Below are 23928 nucleotides of genomic sequence, written 5' to 3' on the forward strand. Positions count from 1 at the left end.
GGACACAGGTCTGGGGCAGGCAATGTATAAGAGGACTTAAAACAGCTAGCAGCCCAAATCTCAAGGAAAGCACCGTACGACTAGAGCTGTATCCCAGAAAAGACACAGGGACCAACTGGAAGAGGTTTCCCGTCAAAAGTTAACAACTGCAATGGACAGAAACACACTACTTGGCCTGGCTAAAAAGTTCATTCAGATTTGTCCGTAAGATGTTACGAAAAAACCCAAATGACCTTTCTGGGTAACCCAATAAATACGTTTAAATTCATGAATATACTGTGAGGACCCCCCCCCCCATCGCAACCCTAACTGGACACAACCAGAGGATGCTAATGAGTCAAACCAGTAAATTAAAGGGAAAAATTAAGTCGCCTCTCCTATATGAATTACCAGCTAATCAAAACTACCCACATGTATAAGAAATGCCAAAGACAAAGGATTTGCAGAGGATGGAGGCTGATCAGCAAAACTCACACTATGGGAGGGAAAAGACCCCATTTCTCCCACACATAAAATCACAAGAAAAACAGAGGTGAACTTAAATATATCAACCTGATCTGCAGTTTGAGGCAAACTAACAAACTTGGGGGGAAGAAACAGCGCATGATGCATACCTGGAAAGATGAATCCTTTACAGGATATTTGATAAGAATAAGGAATCACTGGGTTTCAAGGCAGTCACAGGATGATGGTTCATCCCAGCCGCTCTGCTCCTCCCCCTTTACAAACACCCCCCCCCCCAACTACACAGCCCAGCAGGAGGGTCACTGAGGCTGGCCCCACCCCCAGCTGGGCTCCTGAACAGACCCCTATCTGCTGTCAGTGCGGCGTTCTGCGCCTCGGGCCCGATATGACTCCAGAGATCAGAAGAGCAGCAGAAATCACTTCGGGGAAAAAGCGGACTTTCCCCCAGATGCTTTCAAATCAGTTATGAAGAAAGGACAGCTTCCCCTTCTATCCATCAGCAAGAAAAAGAAGGGGCCCTGGACCAGTCTCCACTCAGAAGAGTGACGGAAGTCTGGCTCTGACAGAAGGCCACACCCTCCTGCTGCACTCCACCTCCGTTGGGTCTGTGTGCTAACACACAGCACGTGGGGCCACCCTGGGTCTCCTGAGTCTCAGTGACGGGGTGGAGGGGTCTCACACACCACGTTAGAACCCCTGCTACTGTGATCATTACTAACACCCATCTATTCACCGGAGGGAGAGATGGAACTGGGAGGATTTGTTACAGTCAATGCATCAGACAAATATCTGAAAGAGAGATTTTTCAAGATTCCTTGAAAAATAAACAGATGCATGTTCATCATTAAAATCAAACGACTAAGATGTTTAACTCTTTACCAGCGCAATAAGTTTAAAGTCTAATGATCAGTTTAAATATCTTTTAGGGAACAAAATAGATTTGGCATCGTAATGTCACTTTAAGCTTTTAGCTAACATAAACCTCAAACGCAGCACAAACAGCACACTAAGACATTTTATTAGAAAAATTCTATATACAAAATGATTCTCACAGGAAGGAGGAATTTCTGTTTTAGTACTGTATCCCTGGTACTGTGTTTACAGTGATTGCTTAATAAATACTTGCTTAGTGAATAAATGGCTTCCCTTAGTGGCTCAGATGGTAAAGCGTCTACCCACACTGCAGGAGACCTGGGTTCAATCCCTGGGTCAGGAAGATCCCTTGGAGAAGGAAATGGGAACCCACTCCAGTACTCTTGCCTACAGAATCCCATGGACGGAGGAGCCTAGTAGGCTACACTCCACAGGGTTGCAAAGAGTTGGACACAACTGAGCGACTTCCCTTTCTTTCTCTTTAGTGAATAAATGCATGAGTCTGAGATAAGAGCCCCTTGGAGTTTGACAAGGCTAACTGTTAAAAAGCACAATAAAATGCACTAAAACTGAAACGTCTTTAAATCGTCCTCCCTCAGGAAGCAGAAAACAATGCTCTCCAGCCGGCAGGCTACGGCTCGGCTCAGCTCCACTGTCCGGGGCTGGTCCACGGGTGAGAGCCTCCCCGCCCTCCTCCTCCTGCACCCAGGGCGCAGCTTACTAAACCAGTGCTCACAGCAGTGTACTTCCTGGGCTGAAACGAGCTATCCAGGGTTCATCAGGAAACTTCAGGTTCTCCTGATACAGTTTCTGCTGTGTGAGCCCCTCCCTGGGTTACACTCCAGGTAAACTGACCTGGGCGTTACTGCCAAACTATGCCCCCCAGGGTCAACCGCCTCCTCGCGCGCCTCTGTCTTCCTACATCCAGGGCTCCCTGACATCTTCAAAGCTCCTGCCAAAGGTAAGCACCTCCATGAAGACTCTTCATAACCCCATGCACCCTCCCACTTCCCTGTCTCCTTTCTTTCCAGCCGCCCTCTATCAGCCTATGTTAAAGTGATTCTTCATACATCCCCTTTTAGTCACGCATCAGAAACAGAGCTCGGATGCAAGCTCATGACGGGCGGGAGCTCGCCACCCGGTGGACAGGCGGACTGCCCGGGGGCCTCTGTCACCCTCCACACGCGCGAGGAGCACCCTGTCTTCGCAGCACCGGCACTGTTAACTTTCTGCTCATGAAACTCTTCTTGGAGTTTTTGTGTGTTCAGAAAAAATTCTTTAAAAAGCAAGTAATTACTAGGGAAAGCATGAGTTAATATATCCAGGGCACTCCAAGTTTAAGACAAGTGCAAGTCCTTCCCCACCAGTTTATTCTTTTTTGGGGGGTGGGAGGTGGGTAGGAGGCATAATAGGAAAGTAAAAGGTAAAAAATGATACATCAAACTTTTATGTTTAGAAATTTGATGAAGGAAACACAACATGAAGCTTTAATCCTTCTGAGAGATCTGTTACAGTGTTACCAACGGCTGGTGGGGAGAAGCCATGGAGAGCACTAGAATCCTTGTTTTCAATTCTTTTGAGTATGTACCCAGAAGTGCAACTGCTAGATCAAATGGTAATTCCATGTTTCTTTGAAGAATTACCACACTGCTTTTCACTATGGCCACACTATTTTGCATTCCCACCAACAGTGCACAGGGTTCCAATTTCTCCACATCCTCACCGACGACTTGCTATTTTCTGGCATTCTTTTTGACAGCAGTCATCCTAATGAGTGTGAGATATAAAGTACTTAAAGTACCCTTTTAAAATCCTATAAAATTTTTCAAAAGAACTGAAAGTAAAAACTAAAATGTTAAAAAAGTGGTGAGACTCTGGATAGTGAGATAACAGGTTTTCCTTTGTACTTTTTTTTCTTGTATTTTCCATGGTTTTTATAATAAGGGGGAAACAGCTGTTTTAAAAATGAAGCTGATATTATTACCACAATGATAAAAGACTTACGAGGAGGCATGGACCTGGTCACAGAACAGGTGCAGAAGAAGTCGAAGTTGAGAGGAAAACAAGACCGGCACGTTCAGAGGCCAGCACCTGCTGGGTTTCCCTGGAACGTGTGTGTGTAGACTGGGGAGGGACCGCCTAAGACAGAACGTCAGCAAAGACGGCGGCAAACCTCTGATGGGCTCAGGTACCTGTACTGCAGTCTGCAAGCGGCAATGCCTGGTTATCTCTCAACTCTTCCCAACGTTCAGGCCTCCATTAAGCTCTGATGAAGCTGGAATCTTTCTTCTTGGCACCCAGTCTTTCTGGCATAGCAATGCTCAGAAATGAATGCAGTAATCTAGACAAATAATTTTAAGTACCACAAAAGTGATACTCCAGAAGGGGAGTAACAACAAAGCTTATGGCTACAAGGCTAAATGCTGTCAGGGGCCCAAGACCATGTATCTAATTCAATTTTTATCCTAACAACCTGTTCTATTTCTACCTCCAAACTGAAGGTGACTCTTTTTTCAATTTTTAAAATTTTTAAAGGTTACCTTCTATTTACAATATTTATTACAAAATATGTTGCAACTATGTATGTTTATTTACAATTTTGCTTGTAATATATTTTGTGTTGTATAATATACACCCTTGCGCCTGTCTTAACACCAAAAATCTGCACCTCCCACTCCCCACCACCTAATACTGCCCCTCAGCCACTAATTTGTCCGCTCTACCCAAAATACAGATGATTTAAATCACATGGGAATTAGATGAAAAGATGCGTGATTTTAAAAGATAAACTTGCCTCTGGGAACCTTCGAGTTAAGAAAATGGTGGTTTTGGTTTCAAATTATCTTATGTCTGCCTCCTACTTAATGGCACTATTATAAACATTTTCTTTCATATTACTTCCTTCCAGCATCTGAGTAAAACTGCTAAGAAACAGATTTGTGTCTACACCCAAAAGCTGCCTTGATTTGACTCACTCTCCATCTAGGTGTACACCATACTGGCTTTCTTTCTTCCACTGAGACCAGTTTCACGGACCTGGAATTTGAATCAGTGATTTTCAAGTGAGGAGCAATTCTGCCCTCCGGGACATTCAGCAACATCTGAAGACATTTCTGATTGCCAGAACTGACAGGATGCTGCCAGACTTCCTGCAGGACACAGATGTGCCTCCACCACAAGATTCCTGGTGTTTAAGGCGATGCTTGCCACAGCACAGGTAGAAAAGATGCCTATGTAAATGTAGGTAGATTTACATATGAGGAAACTGAGGTTCAGAGTGATCAGATATTTAGTAAACAGCAGAAAATGGAAGTCAAGTCTTCTTACCAAGCCCAGGCTCTACCTTCTTTACCTTCTAGCAGTTCACTATTTTTCAAGACTTTTTAAAAGTCCATATCCTTTGACTTAACAATTCCAGTTTTAAAAACTTATCCTAGTAAGCTATCACACAGTTGTACACTGATTATGTGTGCAGGTTTTCATTATTCAAAAGAGATAAATTTTAAAACAAATCTTTCTATTAGTCAGAGGAGTGTTCCATTCCCACTCAACAGAATGTTACTAAAGATAGAAAAGCATACACATCTTTATCAACAAGCAAGGATACTCAAGACATATTGTTATAGGACAGAGGAGCAGAGTAGGTTACAAAATACATGCATAGTCTGATCCCAGGTGGATACACACATTTCCATGGAAAACAATATGGAAGGATGAACATCAAAATGTTAGTGATAATTTTTCTAAGTGGTTATATCTGTGACTATATTACTTTTTCTTTTTGCTTATGCATATTTTCTAACTTCTTAAAAGTAGACATGGTTTGGGGACTATGGGGGGGTAGAAGGGAGATGCTATTAAAAATCCATAAAGTTTCTATCTACCCTGTCTCTTGGTTAAAGAATGAAAAACTCTATAAATTTACTAGACAGGAATATGATTTCTTTTGACTTAGGAGTAGCAGTAGTGATCTTTTCCTTTTCAGAGAGAAAAGATTTACTAAAAAAGAGAAACCTAATAGCTAAAGAAAGAAAGTTGCCAAAAGCAACTAACAATCTAGGCTCTAATAAAACCTGGAACACAGAAAAGCAGGACCAAAATGCTTTCTAAGCCTAATGCACAGTTATGCTGAACCTATTTTTTTTAAATCTACAAACAAAAGATTGTTATCAAACTAATCTCCAATATCAGGTTTTAAGCTGGAAATGAAATGATTTGTAGAAGATACAAAGAACCTTCCAATCCCAGTTATAAAAATGCACTGTTAAAGACATCTGGCATGCTTACTTATTACTACCTAGATCATATGTCTCCACTTCCACAAAAGCATTAACTACTGGAAATATCTGATTCTCAAATGTGCACAGACATCATGTGAAATGTTTATTTAGCTTAAATGATACTGAGAACTTGGTGGTTGTGTAAGCGTCTCTGTCAGATTGTTAAACAGCAGAACCTATTAATACAGCATCTGGCAATGAGCCACTTAATTTCACTTTAATGATTTACTATGGATGTGAGAGTTGGACCGTGAAGAAAGCTGAGAGACGAAAAATTGATGCTTTTGAACTGTGGTGTTGGAGAAGACTCTTGAGTCTTGGACTGCAAGGAGATCCAACCAGTCCATCCTGAAGGAGATAAGCCCTGGGTGTTCATTGGAAGGACTGATGCTGAAGCTGAAACTCCAATACTTTGGCCACCTCATGCGCAGAGTTGACTCATTGGAAAAGACCCTGATGTTGGGACAGATTGGGGGCAGGAGGAGAAGGGGACAACAGAGGATGAGATGGCTGGATGGCATCACCGACTCGATGAGCAGGGGTTTGAGTAAACTCCGGGAGTTTGTGATGGACAGGGAGGCCTGGCATGCTTCGATTCATGGGGTCGCAAAGAGTCGGGCACGACTGAGCGACTGAACTGAACTGAACTGAAGAGCTATCTGACTGATTGATATACAACTGGTTGCTTACTTTTACATGGCTGTACTGCAATCTCAAGTTCAGGAGCTTTGCAATTTTACTTTCTGCTTATATTGAAAGGTTAGACCACTTATTGTATTTTTTAAGTTTTATTAACATAAAAGTTTGTTCAAAAAGACAACTCTGCTGGTTGTTTCTGTTTTTTCCCCAACTGCTTAAAAAAAACACTATTCATCTACATCATCTTCTTAAAAAGATTCAAATACTATTTAACATTAATATATGTGGTAAGTTGATTTTCTCTCATAAACTTCAATAAGTTAGTGGCAAGAATCTGTACACACACACACAAAAAAACACTTTTTAAATTTTGCATTAAAAAATTACAACACATGCTTGGGGGACCCCAGGCCATTCATAGCAAACAGTTTAAAGTATTTCACCGAGACACATACGAGACTGGTCACAGGACACACACATTAGGACTGACATATATACACCCTTACACATGAGACAGATCACTAAGGAGAAGCCCTGCGCAGCGCAGGGAGCCCCACCCGGCACCCCGTGGAGACCTGACCGGAAGAAGCCAGCCAGCATGAGGGCGCGTGCGCACACAGCCGGCGCACTCCGCCGCAGGGCGGAGACTGGCAACACCGCAGAGCAGCTCTGCCCCAACAGAAACCAAGTTTCAGAATGCCCAAGATGAAAAATGGAATACTCACGCACAAGCATAGAAAGCTATGCTGCAAAAGGTTTAAGACAGCTATCATTAGGTAGAGGGATTATAAGAAATTATGTATCTTTTTAAAGTCTTGCTTATTTATACATTTTATTTTTTCCGACACAGAATATGTAATATTTAATAAAGAAATAATAAAATTTTGAATATTAAAAATTTTTAATTCATAAAAACATTAAAATATTCCAAGATAGGTGAATAATTATTACTAAACATCCTAATTATCTCAGAAAGACCTTAGGAAAGTCCATGAAAATATAAAATTCTTTACTTTGATGTAATAATCTGAATTTTTTTGTTAAGATACTCATTGCATATAAAACCAATAATGCATTTACACTTGTACAACAGGTATCTAAACAGAAATACCTAATACCTTAAAGTAAGCCATATTTTCTGAAATATAATATATTCAGACACACACAGATATACACACACATACAAACACACAGAAATACATGTTCTATATAAATATAGAAGTAGCTAGCATTGGGAAGAACTGAATACTTTTTTCCTAAATTAGACTTTGTCTTTTAACAGGAAGAATAGCTGATTGAAACAGAATAGCAACTAAGGTGGATGAGAAATCAGTCTGAAATAATAAAGAGAATTCACTGACTAAAAACCAACTCTGGAGCTGTGAAGGCCATCTTTAAGGATATAGTCAAGATGATTTTAGGAACCTGTCCCTATGTTCAACAGATTTAATAAGTAATTCTAAATTTAGAACTATTTATTACCAAACGGATAACAAGAGATCATCAAGGCAAGGCTTATTAATAAATGAAGAAAAAGCAGATCCAGACAGTTAACTGACTTTGCCAAGAGGACAGTGAACCCAGACCACGGGCTTGAACCTGACTCTCCTCCCAACCCTGCTTCTCCTGCTGCAACCGAGTCTCAGGGAACACGGCACCTGCTGCTAACACTGACTGGAACACATTCATGTTTACTGCCTGTGTGCTACAAAGGAAGAGCTGAATAGTTGTGAAAGATACCTTATGACCTAAAAGATTTAGTATCTGACTCTCTACAGAAAAACATTTGCTGATCCCCAAAGTTTTCTTAACATACAATTTAAAAGTTTCAGAACTTAACACATAAATTCTATCAATAATAAACTACATTATAATAAATAGCAATAAAACCAGAACTACTACTGTGATTATTATTTTAAATTACTTGAGAAGGATTTAATTTCTCCATACCAAGAATTGACTACTTGTCCATTTTCCATGTTTTGATATGCACATCTTTAAGAAAAACTATAAAACTTAGACCTTCCCAAAGGAGAAATCAAGATCTGCTTATTTAAACTGAAAGAGAACTCATGTACATTCCTGTAATAGGGTACTTCTCATCTACATAAACATATTTACAGATCACCAGCTACTTGGGAGATAGTCTAGTAGATAAATCTAAATGAACTGAATTAGAAATGTCAAACATAGGACAGAATATTTTAGAAAAAGTCAAATATATACACTATTTTCCAGCAGAATATCTAAAGCACAACAGATGGAACATCTATTTAAATGTCTAAAACACTTGCCCTATTAATCACTTGATTCAGTAAATTTTTAGGTTTTACCTTCCTCTTCCCAGAAAAGAAAGTGAGCTGGCTCCAGCTAACCCCATTAGTAATAAATGCTTTTACAACACAGTAACATAAACCTCAGTGAGACCTAAGTACAAAATACAATTTAAACAAAAGTAGTAGGCTGCTCAGGGAAAACAAGTGTATTTACAGAAGGAAGAAGTCCCTAAGGTAGGAATCAATAAAAATTACGGATCTCCTAGTTAGAAGACAATATGGAATGGGGTTATATACAAACACCACTCTTTTTTAGGGAACCCTGGACTGTTCATTATAAAATGATGTAGAATGTACAACAGAACAAAAAATTGCAGTAAGAAAGCAACCTGAGGGCACATATGTCAAATCAAAACACACACACACACACATGACTTGAGACTTAAAAGAAAACCTGGGTTCAAACTCCTTAACTGCCAACAACTGTTAGCACTGAGCAAGTCACTTTTCAGTGACTCGACGTCCTTCTAGGTTTTAGTCTACTCCTTTATAAAATAAGAGATCTGGACTCGAGAGCAAAGTTCCTTCCAGTCCCCCAATTAGCACACTTCCAAGTAACTGCTTATTAACTCACTGCTGCATGTCAAGTCCATGTTAACGGCTTTAATTATGTGTAGAAGGAAGTGGCCTGAGAAGAGGCATTCTGGAAAAATAAACCCTATCAAGCATCCCTCTTTCAAACGCATGAAGATATACAAGATGGAGTTTAGTCTGCTCTGCCTAATAAAAGAAGTGAAATCCTATTTTTCCAAACTCCATAAACTATCTAACTAAACTAGATTACATTAGCCAAATCATATATGCTCTGTGATTCTTGGTTCCTCCACCTCCAACAATAACTGGTCTTTGTAAGGAGTAAAGAGAACACACGTGGGTGAAGAGCTGAAAGCCGTCCCTCTGAGGTCAGCAATAAGACAAGGCGGTCACTTCACACTTCCAAGAGCACATGCACAAGTGTACATGCAAACTGTACACTAGCCCAGTTCCTGGCAGATAACAGATAGCCAAGAAAGCCAATCCCTTCTTATTAATGAAGATGTTATTCTGACTACTACTGATGCAATTTTCACTGCTATTACTACTAATTTCTCCTCTGTAGATTATTCAAGAGGGCTTCCCTGGTGGCTCAGTGGTAAAGAATCCACCTGCCAATGCAGGAGACGTGGGTTCGATCCCTGGGTTGGGAAGCTCACCTAGAGAAGAAAATGGAACCCACTCTAGGATTCTCGGCCTGGGAAATCCTCCGGGCAGAGAAGCCTGGTGAGCTACAGTCCGTGCGGTCGCAGAGCTGAACACAGCTTAGTGACTAGACAACAACAATAAGACTACACCAGCTCCCTGAAAACCTCAGCTCAGAGAGAAAGTAAGGAGAAACACCTAACGCGAGAGAAGGAAAGCATACTGGTGCCATGGCCCTGCTTCCCTACTGTCAGACTGTCAAATGCACTCGTCTCTTCCTCCCCATGCAACTTCTACTATCCTGACCACGCAGTTTTGACAGGAACTGAAGTTTCTCCCTGTGGGTGATTATTCCTTCAGCAGGGTTCCCACCAGCAGCAGCAGGGGCCCTGACCTCTGCAGGGTGAGCAAGAGTAACAGAGGAGGTGTGAACTGGGCTTAATAGAACCTAACGCTGAAGGGAGAGGTAACAAGAGTGCCGGCTCCTCCGTTCCCACCCCTCAAGTGCTCCTGCCACACCCGCAATCCAGAGCCTGCGCACACCTACCTGGCGGCCCCTCCCACGGCAGGCAACGGAAGGCAGGCACTTACACGCAAGGCACGAAAGACAAGGTCATTTTTTAAAGAGAAAAAAATATATGTTTCAAAAGTGGTTAAAATTTAAATCTTGCCAAGTACAACAATAAGGCATTATACAAACTCTTTGACATTTCCAACTTTTGGAAACATAGATAAAACACACTAGTGATTTTTAAATTCCTTTGTAATCAAATAGAACACTGTTAAGAGATTTCACTTACAGCTTCTTACTAATGCACGCTGAGAAAGTTTCCAGAGGAGAATTGAAGCCATTTAAGTAACTGGAGTTATAATTACTAACTTAATCACTCCTTATAAAAAGTTTTATAATATTTAACATCTGACTGAAACAAAACCTGGATGCATCCTGTGTTAGGCAAAGAAACTGATCTAACAATATAATTAAAGAATCAAATGAGGTAGGAAATAATAAAATCAAATGTATGACAATGTTCCCGGAATTCTGAGGAAAGAAGAAAGTGCATCTACTTGGAGTGGTTAGAGGGCCTTCATGGACAAGGTGGAGGCCTAGGTAAGTTGTGGGAGAGCAAAGGACAGCCTTGGCTAGGCAGTTCAGTGAAGAGAGATGGGAAGTGTGTTCAGCGGGCAACAGACAAGTCTGCCTGGTACTGGGAGGGGGGCGGGGGTTAAGGGGACACACACTAGGAGTGAGGTGAATGTGCCGATGGCGGACAGGTGGGGGTGCTACATAAAGGACTGACGAGCCTTGGGAGTCTAAGCAGCATGTCTTAAATGCTGAAGGCACGTTTATAACTTTCTGAAGGTATAGGCTATTCTAATAAACGTGATGGAAAAAGAGCCAGTGAATACTGACTTGGACACTTCAAATGAAAGCAGTTTGTACTGTGTAATTTATGCCTTCATAAAGTCGACTATTCACACTGCAACAATTAAAATCAAGGACATGCTCTCTTTACTAATAATCCTCTTTTCATGCTTCCATTCTTGTGTGAAGAAATGCATTTAGAGCCAAGCCACCAGGATTATTTAACCAAGTCCTTTACAGAAATCTGTAGGCCTGATCACATCTCTCCAGCTCATCACTGCAAAAGAACCTTCCAAAAGAATCCACAGCCTTTCCTTCAAAAAGAATCAATCTGGACTTTAAAGTCCTCTACCATTTGAGCTTAATCTACCCTTCTGGCCTCTTTCCCATGACTTTCTATACACAGACATAGATCTTTCTTCACTCTACTACTCACTTTTTTCCAAATAACTCTGTCTACGTTCGGCTTCTATGTCCTCAAGGTGTTCTCCCCACGGGACACAGTCCCACCTCACAACCTCAACCCTACTGACACTTCAGTCCACTCAGGTGCTACACTCAGTGTGGCGTGTCTTCTAAAGGCCTCTGCAGGGGTCCCTCTGCACTCTCTCAACTTTCCTGATTGTGAAGACAGTGCAAGAAAGCTGACACCACCGCTCTTTACATCAGGAATAATACCTGCCCTTGAGGAACTCACAGGAATCTGTACCCACACATATGTACCTGATTACAAGTCGTACAGGGCAAGATAGATACAGGACACACTCTACAAATACTGGTTGAAAGAATGATTACTGCATATCATGAATATCACCAAATCATCCATATATAACTATACAGATAAGGTTGTAACTTGGGTGGATTAAAAAGAAGAAGAGATTTTACCTTTTCAGTTGTAAGTGGTTTTGTAGGCTTTTCTGGCTCCTTTTCTTTCTTTTTCTCTTCCTTTTTTTTTTCCTTTTCTTTCTAAAACACAGCCCAAAGTTTTAATAAGTTTACTTTTTTTTTTTTAAATGTCAGCTCTTCATACATTTTTATTAGTTGGAGTCATCATTTGAATAGAGTACAAATTTCAGTGATGACACTATTCTGTGATACTAAGATATGAAAGAAAGCAGAGCAAATTCACACTGTCATCGAGTACATTAATAACACAACAAAGAATAACTTTCCTTAAAAAATTAAGACAGAAATGAGACAATTTAGAACTTCTTTGATATTTCAGAATTTGTTTAAAGCAAATGCAATTTCTATTCAATAAATTCTCATTGCATCTTTACATAAAGTTAGGTTTCCTAACAGCAACCATCAAGCTGAAATTTGAATATGAAAAAAACATAAACTAACTCATAGAACAGAATTCTTTATCAACCAGATGAAGGCAGATTACAACATGTAAACATGAGAAGAAAATGCAAAATCACTTTAATTTTTTTTTCAATCACCAAAGTGTTATATTTTTAAAGGGCAAATACGATAATTTTCTCATGAAAATAATGGTGAAGACAGTGCTTGGGGACCAGAGCCAGCTGACTGGTTTGCATATTTGATCCAACCCAGTTGAGGTAAACTATTGTTATAAAGTTCACAATTTGCATTTTCAAGAAGGATGAAATAAGATATAATAATAAAAACGTAAGGTCTATAGACAGGTGGGGAAAGGAAGATGAAGCAGATTAAACAACGAGCATTTGTAAGGCATATGGAGGGAAGAGATGCCAGAAATCTGCAATCTGGTGATAATGCAACTGAGTGCTGATCTAGACCTTAGCTCCCTGGCACCAAACATGAAAGGATAAACTGCCGAACCCAGAAAAAGCAGGATGATAAACACATGAAACTTGGTGAAAATGCCTAAATGTTGCATCTGCACCTGTGCCTTTAAAAATGGTGCTTGACACCACCTCTCTCGAGAGAAGAACCTTTACTATCTGTAAATTGGGAAAGTCAATACCAACAATTCCCAGGCCAAAATGGCAGAGATATAATTAAAGCTCCTATGGGCCAGGCACTGTGATAAGCACCTTACTGTCTAAGTTAATGTCTATAACAATGTTGGAAGAAAGTCATGATAGCCATTTTACAAATGCGGAAACGAACTCTCAGGAAAGTGACACAGAGCTGATCGCAGCAGGGCTGAGGGGCTGCAGAGCCTCCGTGCTCGCGGCCGTCCAGTGGGCTCTGCTTCCCACACTGTCCTCCCCACGGGGACAGCGGGCATCTCCTGAGCCCTTCTCAAGGGCTAGACACCGCGTGACTCACTGAGACCCACACAAGATCCTTCCGAGGTAAGGAATATCACCGCCACTGTGCAAGTGAAAAATAAACAGGATGTGCAGAAGTCCTTCAGATGTCATGAAGTGTTTTCCAGATACCAGTCAAGTTTAGGGAGGAACTGGACATCCTTACTAATATGCTGGAGGTGGATGGTCCTGCAGCCTCTCAAAGCTCTTAGTTATTTATCAAGGATGTCACTGTCATGAGAGGGGGAAGAAGCCCGTCTCTCTCATCACTACGACTGGTGGGTACATCTGAAATCACCAAAAATCAATTAAACCAGTTCAGTTCAGTCGCTCAGTTGTGTCCAACTCTTTACGACCCCATGGACTGCAGCACGCCAGGCCTCCCTGTCCATCACCAACTCCCGGAGCTTACTCAAACTCATATCCATCAAGTCAGTGATGTCATCCAACCATCTCATCCTCTGTTGTCCCCTTCTCCTCCCACCTTCACTCTTTCCCAGCACCGGGGTCTTTTCTAAGGAGTCAGTTCTTCCCCTCAGGTGGCCAAAGTACTAGAGTTTCAGCTTCAGCATCAGTCTTTCCAATGAATATTCAGGACTGGTTTCCTTTAGGGTTTTTGCCTTTTCATACTGTTCATGGGGTACTCAAGGCAAGAATACCAAAAGTTTTGCCATTCCCTTCTCCAGTGGACCACGTTTTGTCAGAACATGGTGTGGCTCATGTGGCTGTGGTCCATGTGATCAGTTTGACTGGTTTTCTGTTATGGTGGTTTTCATCTGGTCTGACCTCTGACACATAAGGATAAAAGGTTTATGGAAGCTTCCTGATGGGAGAGACTGACTGTAGGGGAAACTGGGTCTTGTTCTGATGAGCGGGGCCACACTCAGTAAATCTTTCCCTAGCCTTTCCCTTCTCCAGGGGGTCTTCCCAACCCAGGGATTGAACCAAGGTCTCCCACATTGCAGGTGGATTCTTTACCAGCTGAGCCACAAGGGAAACCCAAATTAATCCAGCTAGCTGTGTTTAACTGAGGGAGAGCATGATTTGATGTCTTGAACACTGGAATTTCAGTTGTCAAAACATGGCTGTAAGCAACAATTTTATGACATGGGCCTTGAAGTCACATTAAAAATATGGGTTCTAGCCAAAATGGCCATCATCAAAATATCCACAAACAACAAAAGCTGGAGAGGGTGTGGAGAGAAGGGAATCCTATACTACTGATGGGGATGGAAACAGGTACAGTCGCTATGGAGAACAGTATGGAGATTCCTTAAAAAACTGAAAACAGAGAGACCATATGACTCTGCAATCCTGCTTCTCGGCATATATCCAGAGAAAAACATGATCCAAAAAGATACATGTGCCCAATATTCACTGCAGCACTGTTTAAAACAGCCAAGATATGGAAGCAACCTACATGCCCACCAACAGAGGATGGATAAAGGAGACATGGTACATACAGACGATGGAGTATTACTCAGCCATCAAAAAGAGTGAAACAGCCATTTGCAGCAACACGGATGGACCAAGAGTGTGTCACACTGAGTCAAGTAAGTTAGAGACGGAAATATATCATGTGACATCCTTTAGATGTGGAATCTAAAAAGAAATGACACAAATGAACCTACAAAACAGAAACAGACTCCCAGACTCGAGAACGAATTCATGGTTGTTGGCAGAGGGAGGGTGGGGGAAGGGACAATTAGAAGTCTGGGATGGACGTGTGCTCACTGCAGTGTTTAAAACGGACAACCAACAAGGGCCTGCGGTACAGCAGAGGGGACTCCGCTCAGCTATGCTGCAGCCTGGATGGGAGGGGGTCTAGGGGAGAAAGGACACACACAGTACACGCACGGCTGAGTCCCTTCTCTGCTCACCTAAAACCACCACAACACTGTTTGTTAACAGGCTATGCCTCGATACAAGGTAAGTGTAAATACAAAAAAAATTATTTTTAATAATAAAGAAAGGAGACAAAAATAAGGAACTTAAAGCCAGGCAACTCATCAGGTGACTGACCTATTTAAGATACAAGTTTCCAAAGGGAATGGTGAAATATATATATTTTTTTAGGTTGGAAGAAATAAGTCTTTAGTATCAATGCTTCTGATGAGTTGTTAAGGCAGTTGCTATTTCTTCTTTGGCTCTTAGTAGGATGAACAGAAACCTCAAAAATTTCTGTAAATTCTTTCTGGGAGACAAATCTCTCTCTCTCTCCTGGGAATGCCTCAAAAACCAGAGCTGCTAAAAAAGGTAGATAAATGTGCTCTGAAGAGATTAGTTTTAACCACTCTATGAAACAAGCAATATTCAACATCTTATAAATAAGCTAAGATGCACCAGTGGTAGACCTTTCTAGGACCCTAACGTTTAGTAAGCATTATTAAACTTTCATTTTCTATGTTTTCTCAAAATAAAGGGGGGGGAGGGCTCTAAACACAGATCATATAGTTTGACCTACAGATAACACCCATCTTTAGAATCAAAAGCTGCTGAAAGACCAGAGTACTGTGAGAATCTAAGTTGTTTTAAACTATCTTCTCAGCAAGAATAAAACACAGCAGTGTTTGATATTTCAAAACAGTAGTTCCTGAAATTTGGTTATTACATAGCCAAATGATATAGTGAAATAGGAGATCTTCTGCAAAAGAGAACAGGAAAAAGTGTTCAAGTCCTATAACGCAAAGAAAAGTAGATCTTGGGTTCATTAAAGATATGGTCTCTAAAGCTTTTTATTATGCACTTCTGTCTTAAAATGTTGTGCGCATACATATTCAATATATGTATGTATTTATTAGTAAAGCACATATAGTACTCTATTATACACATTATAAAACATAAGGAAAATTAGAAATTTTAAGAGGGTAAGAAAAAAAAAGCATGAACAAACTTTCTGACAGACTGCCCTGAAGGGCCCCCTGGGGTCTAAATGCTGTCAGGCAGGATGACGTCGCTCGGCCAGGTAAGACCCCGCTCTCCAGGACCTGGTGGCCAGCGCCGCACAGCAGACCCGTGACCTGAGGGCTTGCACCCTCTGAACAGGCACCACGGCCACCCTTCCACGCCCTCGAGGCCCCCTCCGCCTCCTGCAGGGCTCCGTCTCTGCTCCTGACCACCCGAGTCTCTCCGGCTCCAACCACGCCCTCCGTTCCCCAAACCAGCCCTCACTGTCTCCTGGGGACCCCCTGGCTGTGCTGTGAGGTTCAAGTGTGCCCAGCTTTCCGCTCTCACGTCTCCACTCCGCACATGGTCCGCGGGCGGCCTCCGCACTCCTCCAACCGGGCTCTCTCCTCGGCCTCCAGACCTGTGTCCCCAAGCTCCCGCCAGACCCCTCACCGCTGTTCGGTCACCTCACACTCAACATACCCAACTCTGAAGTCCGCCGCCTCCCTACTCTCACCTCAAAGCTGCTCCTCCTCCTCAGCCTGGATCCCTTCTCCCTGGACAGCGCATCATCTGCTGAGATGCTCAGGCCTGCAGCCAGGAGTCACTCACCATACCCCTCATGGACCTGACCTGCTCCGGGTCTTTGATGACCACTCTCCCTTCCACTCCCTCTGCCTCCAGTCCAGCACACGCTCCCATCATTCTATCCCTGAGCCAGAGCAACAGGTCCTCAGGCCTCTTCTACATCCAGCAGAAGAAAGTTCCCTCTCTGGAGATGGTGGAGCAGACGATTCAGAGGTGAGAATCGGTTCTGGACGCTCCTTCTGCCGGTGAAAGGCACTGAGGAGCCAGGGCCCTCGGGTCAGAGCCCAGACGCGCCAACAGGCTCCCAGGACGCTTCTCCCCCAGTTCTCCCCCGGCCACAGGCACCCCAGGCTGCCTTCTCCCGCAGACCCTGCTCAGCCTGCTCTGCCCGCAGGCTTTCTTCACAGGACGCTGTCTCTGCTCCGACTGACCCCAGTCCTCACAGTGAACGTCCAGGAAGAGTGTAGACGCGTCAGAGGGCGGGCCCTGGGCCAGAGCGGCGCCGTGAGGGCTCAGCAATCACGGCCCCCATTCGGCTGCGTCAGACACCCCTGTGAAGGTCCCCATCTTCCTCTGTTAGATGGAGGTGTCTCCACAGCAGAGGTCATTTAGCAATGAGGAGACACAGAAAAAGTGTGAGGCAAAGGATGTCTCAAATTCACTATGGTCATTATAACAACAACAAACAGATAAAAAGAGTCAAAAAAATAAAAACCTTCAACTATTTACAGGGATGACTTTTAAAGTCCACAGTGGTGTAACACCACATTCCCTAACCACTCCTACGCACACACATCCCACAGCCATCACTCTACAGCAATGACGACTCTATGCATACACTGCATCTATATGATGGTTACTATGGCTTAAAAGGCAAAACGACATTAATGTTCTTCAAGAGTTTACAATAACAGAATCATAGAAAGAAAAATTTTAACCAAAAACTCTTCCTAGTAAATCAAAGAATTCAAGAGCAATTATAGAAAAGTTCCTTTAAGCCTAAGGTGGTAATGGAAACAACAGCAAAAAACTAATTGCTTATTAAATGCTGAGATATATCTATGGTACCGATAAATTAGTCATTCTGAAATTAAATAAAGATTAAAGCTCTTTAATCCTACCTGTAGCATAGGAAAGTGGTCTTAAAATTATTGTATTTAATGTATTTAATACTGGAGACCATTCAAAGCATAAACAACTATTACAGCATCCCAAATGATGGCACGTTCACACCGAGCGCATGGACACAGCTGGCTAGAACACCACCATACCTCCAATTTGTTTTTCTCAACAGCAGCTTGTAGAGAAGGAGAGGATACCAAAGGCTGAAGAGGAGCATCAGAGGAGGCAATCTGTGGAATGCAGGTGGGAAGTCAGGAGGCAAAAACAAAAAGAAAGGAATCAGAATTATAGGCACAGGAAAGAAACAAACACTCACGCACTTCTGAGCTACAGAGGCACTTAGAAATATGTTAAAGGAAAGTGATGCACCAATAAGAGTGCTGCTTTTAAAGTACTTCTGTAGATAAAAGTATTTATTACAAAAAAGTGTATGATTTAAAATGCATTTCACTCTAACATAAAATTTAAAATGCACTCAGACAAGTTCATCCCCAAAGTATCTGAGAAACAATTAAGAGTGTCTGGCGGTTCTCTCTCCGTCAGTGTTACTGCCCGACTGCTCACGCTCTGACACGCTGTTCCAAGTGGCTGGACAGCACGAATGAGATCTTGTTCCCACTGACCATAATTGCTTTAAGAATGGAAAATAACACAGAGCTGAAACAGTAAAAGTTAACGAAAGTTTTATTCAACTGTTTAAGAAAACAGAAAGAAGGCTGAGAGCAGAAAGAGTGAATTAACGCGGTGTAACAGCTAAGCAGCAGGCTTACTGTAAAGCCATGTGTACACTGGCTTCTTGGAGCTCCCTGCCCATAAACACCACCCCCAGGGCTGCGCTGGTTCAACTGCCCCAAAGCACTGTGAGACAGTTACAAATGCAAAGGCAGTTACATATGCAAAGGCAATTTACACAGAGATAATTTCACCTAAAAGCCTTTTCACTCATCTTACCCAATTCCTACAAGCATAGTTTCACTTTAATGGAAGCATTATCTTCCTGCTCGCTTTACTGCCAAAATATAACTGAAATACGTTTACAAAATGTGTAGTAGATCTTTGGAGCTGTTAAACTGACATCTCTGTATTGCTCTATCACATCAATAGTGCCTATGAGGAGTCTTTAAAAATAAAAGGTGCTATTACAGAAAGGTCATTACGCAATGTCAAAGTAACAATGTGAGATGGTACGTTCTCATTCAACCTGCCTGTTACTGAGTTAGTTATGGCTGCAATTCTGAATCACAACCCAAGCCCATAATCTTTAGCTGGTCTTCGCTGGCACACTGTTAGCTCTGTTAAAAGTATACAAACTAGCCATTCAATGACAACTAACTGAAATTACACATAGAAGAAAATATTTAATAAGACAAACTGTGCCTTAAAGACCAGCTGCAAAACTAATTTATCCCACTGGACATTTCCCTGCTAGAGATATGGAGAAAACAAGAGATTAGAAAAAGCACATAAAATCACTTAAGATGGTAACCTGTATCATAAAGACCTTTTTGCCCAAATTTATGTAAAAGCTGAACATAAAAATATAACAAAGAAATTAAGGTACTTAATATGTTGAGTGTTACTAATTCAAGATAATTCACTGTAGAAGTATTTTTTCTCCTCCTGAGAGGATGATAACTGATTTGGCCACTTTGAAAATTAAGATGTTCATTGTTCATGGAATCTTGATTCAAACTGGAATCAAGATTGCTGGGAGAAATCAATAACCTCAGATACAGAGATGACACCACCCTCATGACAGAAAGCAAAGAGGAACTAAAGAGCCTCTCAATGAACGTGAAAGAGGAGAGTGAAAAAGTTGGCTTAAAACTCAACATTCAGAAAACTAAGATCGTGGCATCCAATCCCATCACTTCATGGCAAAGAGATGGGGAAACAGTGGAAAGAGTGACAGACTTTATTTTCTTGGGCTCAAAAATCACTGCAGATGGTGACTGCAGCCAGGAAATTAAAAGACACTTGCTCCTTGGAAGAAAAGTTATGACCAACCTAGACAGCATGTTAAAACGCAGAGACATTACTTTGCCAACAAAGGTCCATCTCGTCAAAGCTATGGTTTTTCCAGTAGTCACGTACGGATGTGCGAGTTGGACCATAAAGCAAGCTGAGTGCCAAAGAATTGATGCTTTTGAACTGTGGTGGTGGAGAAGACTCTTGAGAGTCCCTTGGACTGCAAGGAGGTCAAACCAGTCAATCCTAAAGGAAATCAACCCTGAATATGCATTGGAAGGACTGACGCTGAAGCTGAAGCTCCAATACTTTGGCCACCTGATGTGAAGAACTGACTCACTGGAAAAGACCCTGATGTTGGGAAAGACTGAAGACGGGAGGAGAAGGAGATGAGAGAGGATGAGGTGGCTGGATGGCATCACCGACTCGATGGACATGGGTTTGGGTGGACTCCGGGAGTTGGTGACGGACAGGGAGGCTTGGCATGCTGCGGTTCATGGGGCTGCAAAGAGTCGGACATGACTGAGCGACTGAACTGAACTGAGGAATCAAAGAACCCCCTCCCCAGAAAAAAATGACTGCAACAATAGAGACAACTAACCTTAAATGGTATTTAACTGGGATAAGAAAATTTATCAGAAAAAGAAACTTAAAAAGAAACAGTAATAAAACATATTTGATCACTACAGCATGGTCTCAACTATTAGGGAACAAATGCTTGATAATAACCAATTAAAAGGCTAGTTTTCACTCATCGCGTGCAGGAAAAAGGTCAAAAAAAGGCTGTCTGATAGGGGACACCTCACGTTAAAGAGGCATCCGCTTCTCAAGAACTCAGGCTTCAAAGCACTTTCCCATAAGACCACCCGGTGCTGCGATTCATGCATGCTAAGTTACTTCAGTTCTGTCCGACTATTTGTAAAGCTACGGACTGTAGCCCCAGGCTATTCTGTCCACAGGAATCCTCCAGGCAAGAATACTAGAGTGCGTGGCCATGCCCTCCTCCAAGGGGTCTTCCCCACCCAGAGATCAAACCTGCGTCTCTTAAGCCTCCTGCACTGGCAGTCAGGTTCCTTATCACCAGCACCACTTGGGAAGGTGCTGTGATAAACACAGGTAAATAGGAGCAGCATCATGATTTCATCAGAATAATTAATGCATGACTCCCTTGTTGATTGTTTGCAAATATAGTGCAAACAATTGTGTTTTCTATTTTGGACCAAAGTAAGATAAAGCTGTTCTGGAAAAAAGAAAAAATGCTGCGTTTTAATAAACACATCTGGTCAGATCCACCAAGGCCCTTAGAAGAAGACAAATTTGCCTTTTCCATTCGTTTCCACAGTCCAATAAAATAATTTTCTCTCCTCAATTTTTCAATTAGTGTCTGCATTAAATTAATGCAGATTTCATAAAATTAACTTAAATGCCATCTAAGCAGTTATTAGACGCTTACTTAAGAAGATGTTCCTTTCTGAATCAAGAGTTCTGCTTTATGAAAGCTGACTATGTGACAAAAACTCCCAATGTTCAAATTTTAACGTATGTAGCCAGGACATTTTTACAATAAATAAATTGAGCCATATCACATGTTAAAATTTCAAAATATACTCAACAAACATCAACGTGATAGAGATGAAGATTTTACTTACATTTGTAATAGCTATAGCATTTTTATCGTAGTATTTCTTCTTTTCATATTTATCTCTGATGAAAAATTCCACTGCTCTGAAAACAGATAACTTAAGGAAAAGCATGAGTTCAGTGACATGTACACTCCCCTTTATTCACTCCACAAAGCCCAGACTCTAAATTCAATACTCCTACTCCCCAGTCTGTACTTTGCTCACACACTATTTCCGCAACTAAATTCTGTAACCTACTTTTCCTTCTGCCAAAGAATCTATCTTGTTCAGGAAATTTCTCCCATTCAACAAAACCACTCAGCCGAATTCGGAACAGAAAAGTAACCACATTTCTCAGTTCCACCACAATCCTCAGCCTCTTACCCCTCCCCTCCCCACTCAACACTAAATTAAAGCTCATTTTGGATTTTCAGTTTAAATAAGGAAACTAACACTCCTGTGGTAAGCACAGCATACCAGATGCCGGGCTGATGCGCTAGCCACAGTTTTCCTTTAATCTCTCCTCCATGCAGTCATGTGCATGTTATAATCTCCATATCACAGAGGAGGAATCAGCAACTCAGAAAGAGCAGACAACTGTGATTTCAATACTTATGTCCTTTCCCACCACACATGGTTGCCTCTGACTGCATCAGTGAGGATCCACTGTATCTTAGAAGGATGGAGACAATCTTTTCCTACAAAGCTTTCTAGAAATGGAAAAGTCAAGAAGCTAAAACCAATGTCAGTACTATTTAATTTTCTGAAGTTGAGTGGACCAGCCTTATCTGTTGATGGGTGAATCACTTCTAGTGGGATTCAGGAGCTTTGGGTCAGCTGATACAGATGACTTCTCCTACCAGTCAACCAACCACTGTTTTATGGGACTTCTTCCATCAAGGATTGTGAACTTTTTTATTTTTTAGTACCATGAACCTCTTTGATAGTCAAATAAAGCCTGTGGACTCCTTTTTGAGACAGTGCTTTTAAATGCATAAAATAAAATACACAGAATTACAAAGGAAATGAATCACACTGAAATACAGTCTCTCTATGGATCCCCAGGTTAAGACATCCTTCTGTTCAAAGAAAAGCAACCTGAAGCAGTAAAACAGTACACTTTCAGTCAATTGCTCCTTATTGGAAGTTAACAGAAGCTCTTTAAAGTGACAGTTGAGGCCACAGGTAGTAGCAAGAGTTGACAGACCAGTATACAGTGGGCACTGAGAGAGAGCTCTCGAAGGGGCCAGGGAAGGCAAGTGAGACAGGAAATCTAAATGCTCAACTTATTAAGCAAGTTGAATAACTGAAAGTCATTTGTAAAGACAGCTCTCTATAAACTGTGTATATGAAAGGCACTTCACACTACCTCTTTTTCTCCTCTTAACCTATAAAGAGGTTTTTTACATTTACAACTAAAGCCAGGCACAGGAAGTTTAAGGAGATCTCTGGTATTCTACAGTACAAGGGAGGGGGTATTGTGATGACTGGAAACCAGGAATGTCTAGCATCCATCCTCTCAGATGCCACTGGTCACCACAAGTTCATTTGTGAATTAGTCATTTAATTTTTGCTAATGATAATAAATGCCTTTTTATCTAGAGAAGGCCAAATGTGGGGGGCACTTTTATTTTCAAGGTAGCCTTGGAGATCCTTTCAAGTCAAAGGCCCCAGCGCTGTCAGAAGGCTGATTAGTTAGATATGTGAACATTTTTGGCAGTCAGTACCAAAAAATCACCATAAAACCCCAAGATTTTCATAAAACGCAATAACGTTGCTTTATTCCAACTATTTCACATGTAAATAACCTAAATGCTAACTTCGCACATGATTTTAAATCCATGTTCAATATTACATTTTTCTGTTTTTCTAAGAGGATAAAATGAAAACAATCAAAAAAGCCAGCCCTTTGGATGAATGTGGATATATAAGCAATTTTTACTGTCAAGGCAACAATTTACTGCCACAACAGGAGAGAGAAGAAGAATTTACTTAGATTGATGTCATTTTCACAGTGGATAAAATGAAACACGTTTGTGCCGAGTGCATGCTAACTCACTTCAGTTGTTTCCAACTCTTTGCGATCCCATGGACCATAGCCCACTAGGCTGCAAAATAGACAAGTTAACGTTCTGACTGCTAAGTCGCTCAGTCATGTCCAACTTTTTGCAACCCCATGGACTGTAGCCTGCCAGGCTCTTTTGTTAATGGGGCTCTCCAGGCAAGAGTAGTGGAGTGGGTTGTCATGCCCGCCTCCTGGGGATCTTCCCAGCCCAGAGATGGAACCCCTGTCATCTCTTAGGTCTCCTGCACTGACAAGCAGGTTCTCTACCACTCGCACCACCTGGAAAGGCGGGTGAA

At 41.8% G+C, this 23928-nt stretch overlaps 1 protein-coding gene across 7 annotated transcripts in view; it reads right to left on the reverse strand.

Moving 5' to 3' along the window:
- Positions 1 to 23928, reverse strand: part of SMAP1 (small ArfGAP 1) — a 159594-nt gene that overhangs the window by 51935 nt on the left and 83731 nt on the right. The window contains exons 4-7 of one of the 7 annotated variants that reach the window (XM_043438925.1): positions 21595 to 21670; positions 18127 to 18207; positions 12024 to 12104; positions 6983 to 7003 (exon numbers count right to left, since the gene is read on the reverse strand). In XM_043438925.1, the coding sequence (XP_043294860.1) occupies positions 6983 to 7003; positions 12024 to 12104; positions 18127 to 18207; positions 21595 to 21670 (259 nt within the window). Of the gene's footprint in view, positions 1 to 6982; positions 7004 to 10319; positions 10359 to 12023; positions 12105 to 18126; positions 18208 to 21594; positions 21671 to 23928 lie in introns of all 7 variants that reach the window. The other 6 variants (XM_043438924.1, XM_043438928.1, XM_043438927.1 and 3 more) reach the window with 6 other exon arrangements.

The sequence above is a fragment of the Cervus canadensis genome, chromosome 20 (assembly GCF_019320065.1).
Source record: "Cervus canadensis isolate Bull #8, Minnesota chromosome 20, ASM1932006v1, whole genome shotgun sequence".
NCBI lineage: Eukaryota > Metazoa > Chordata > Mammalia > Artiodactyla > Cervidae > Cervus > Cervus canadensis.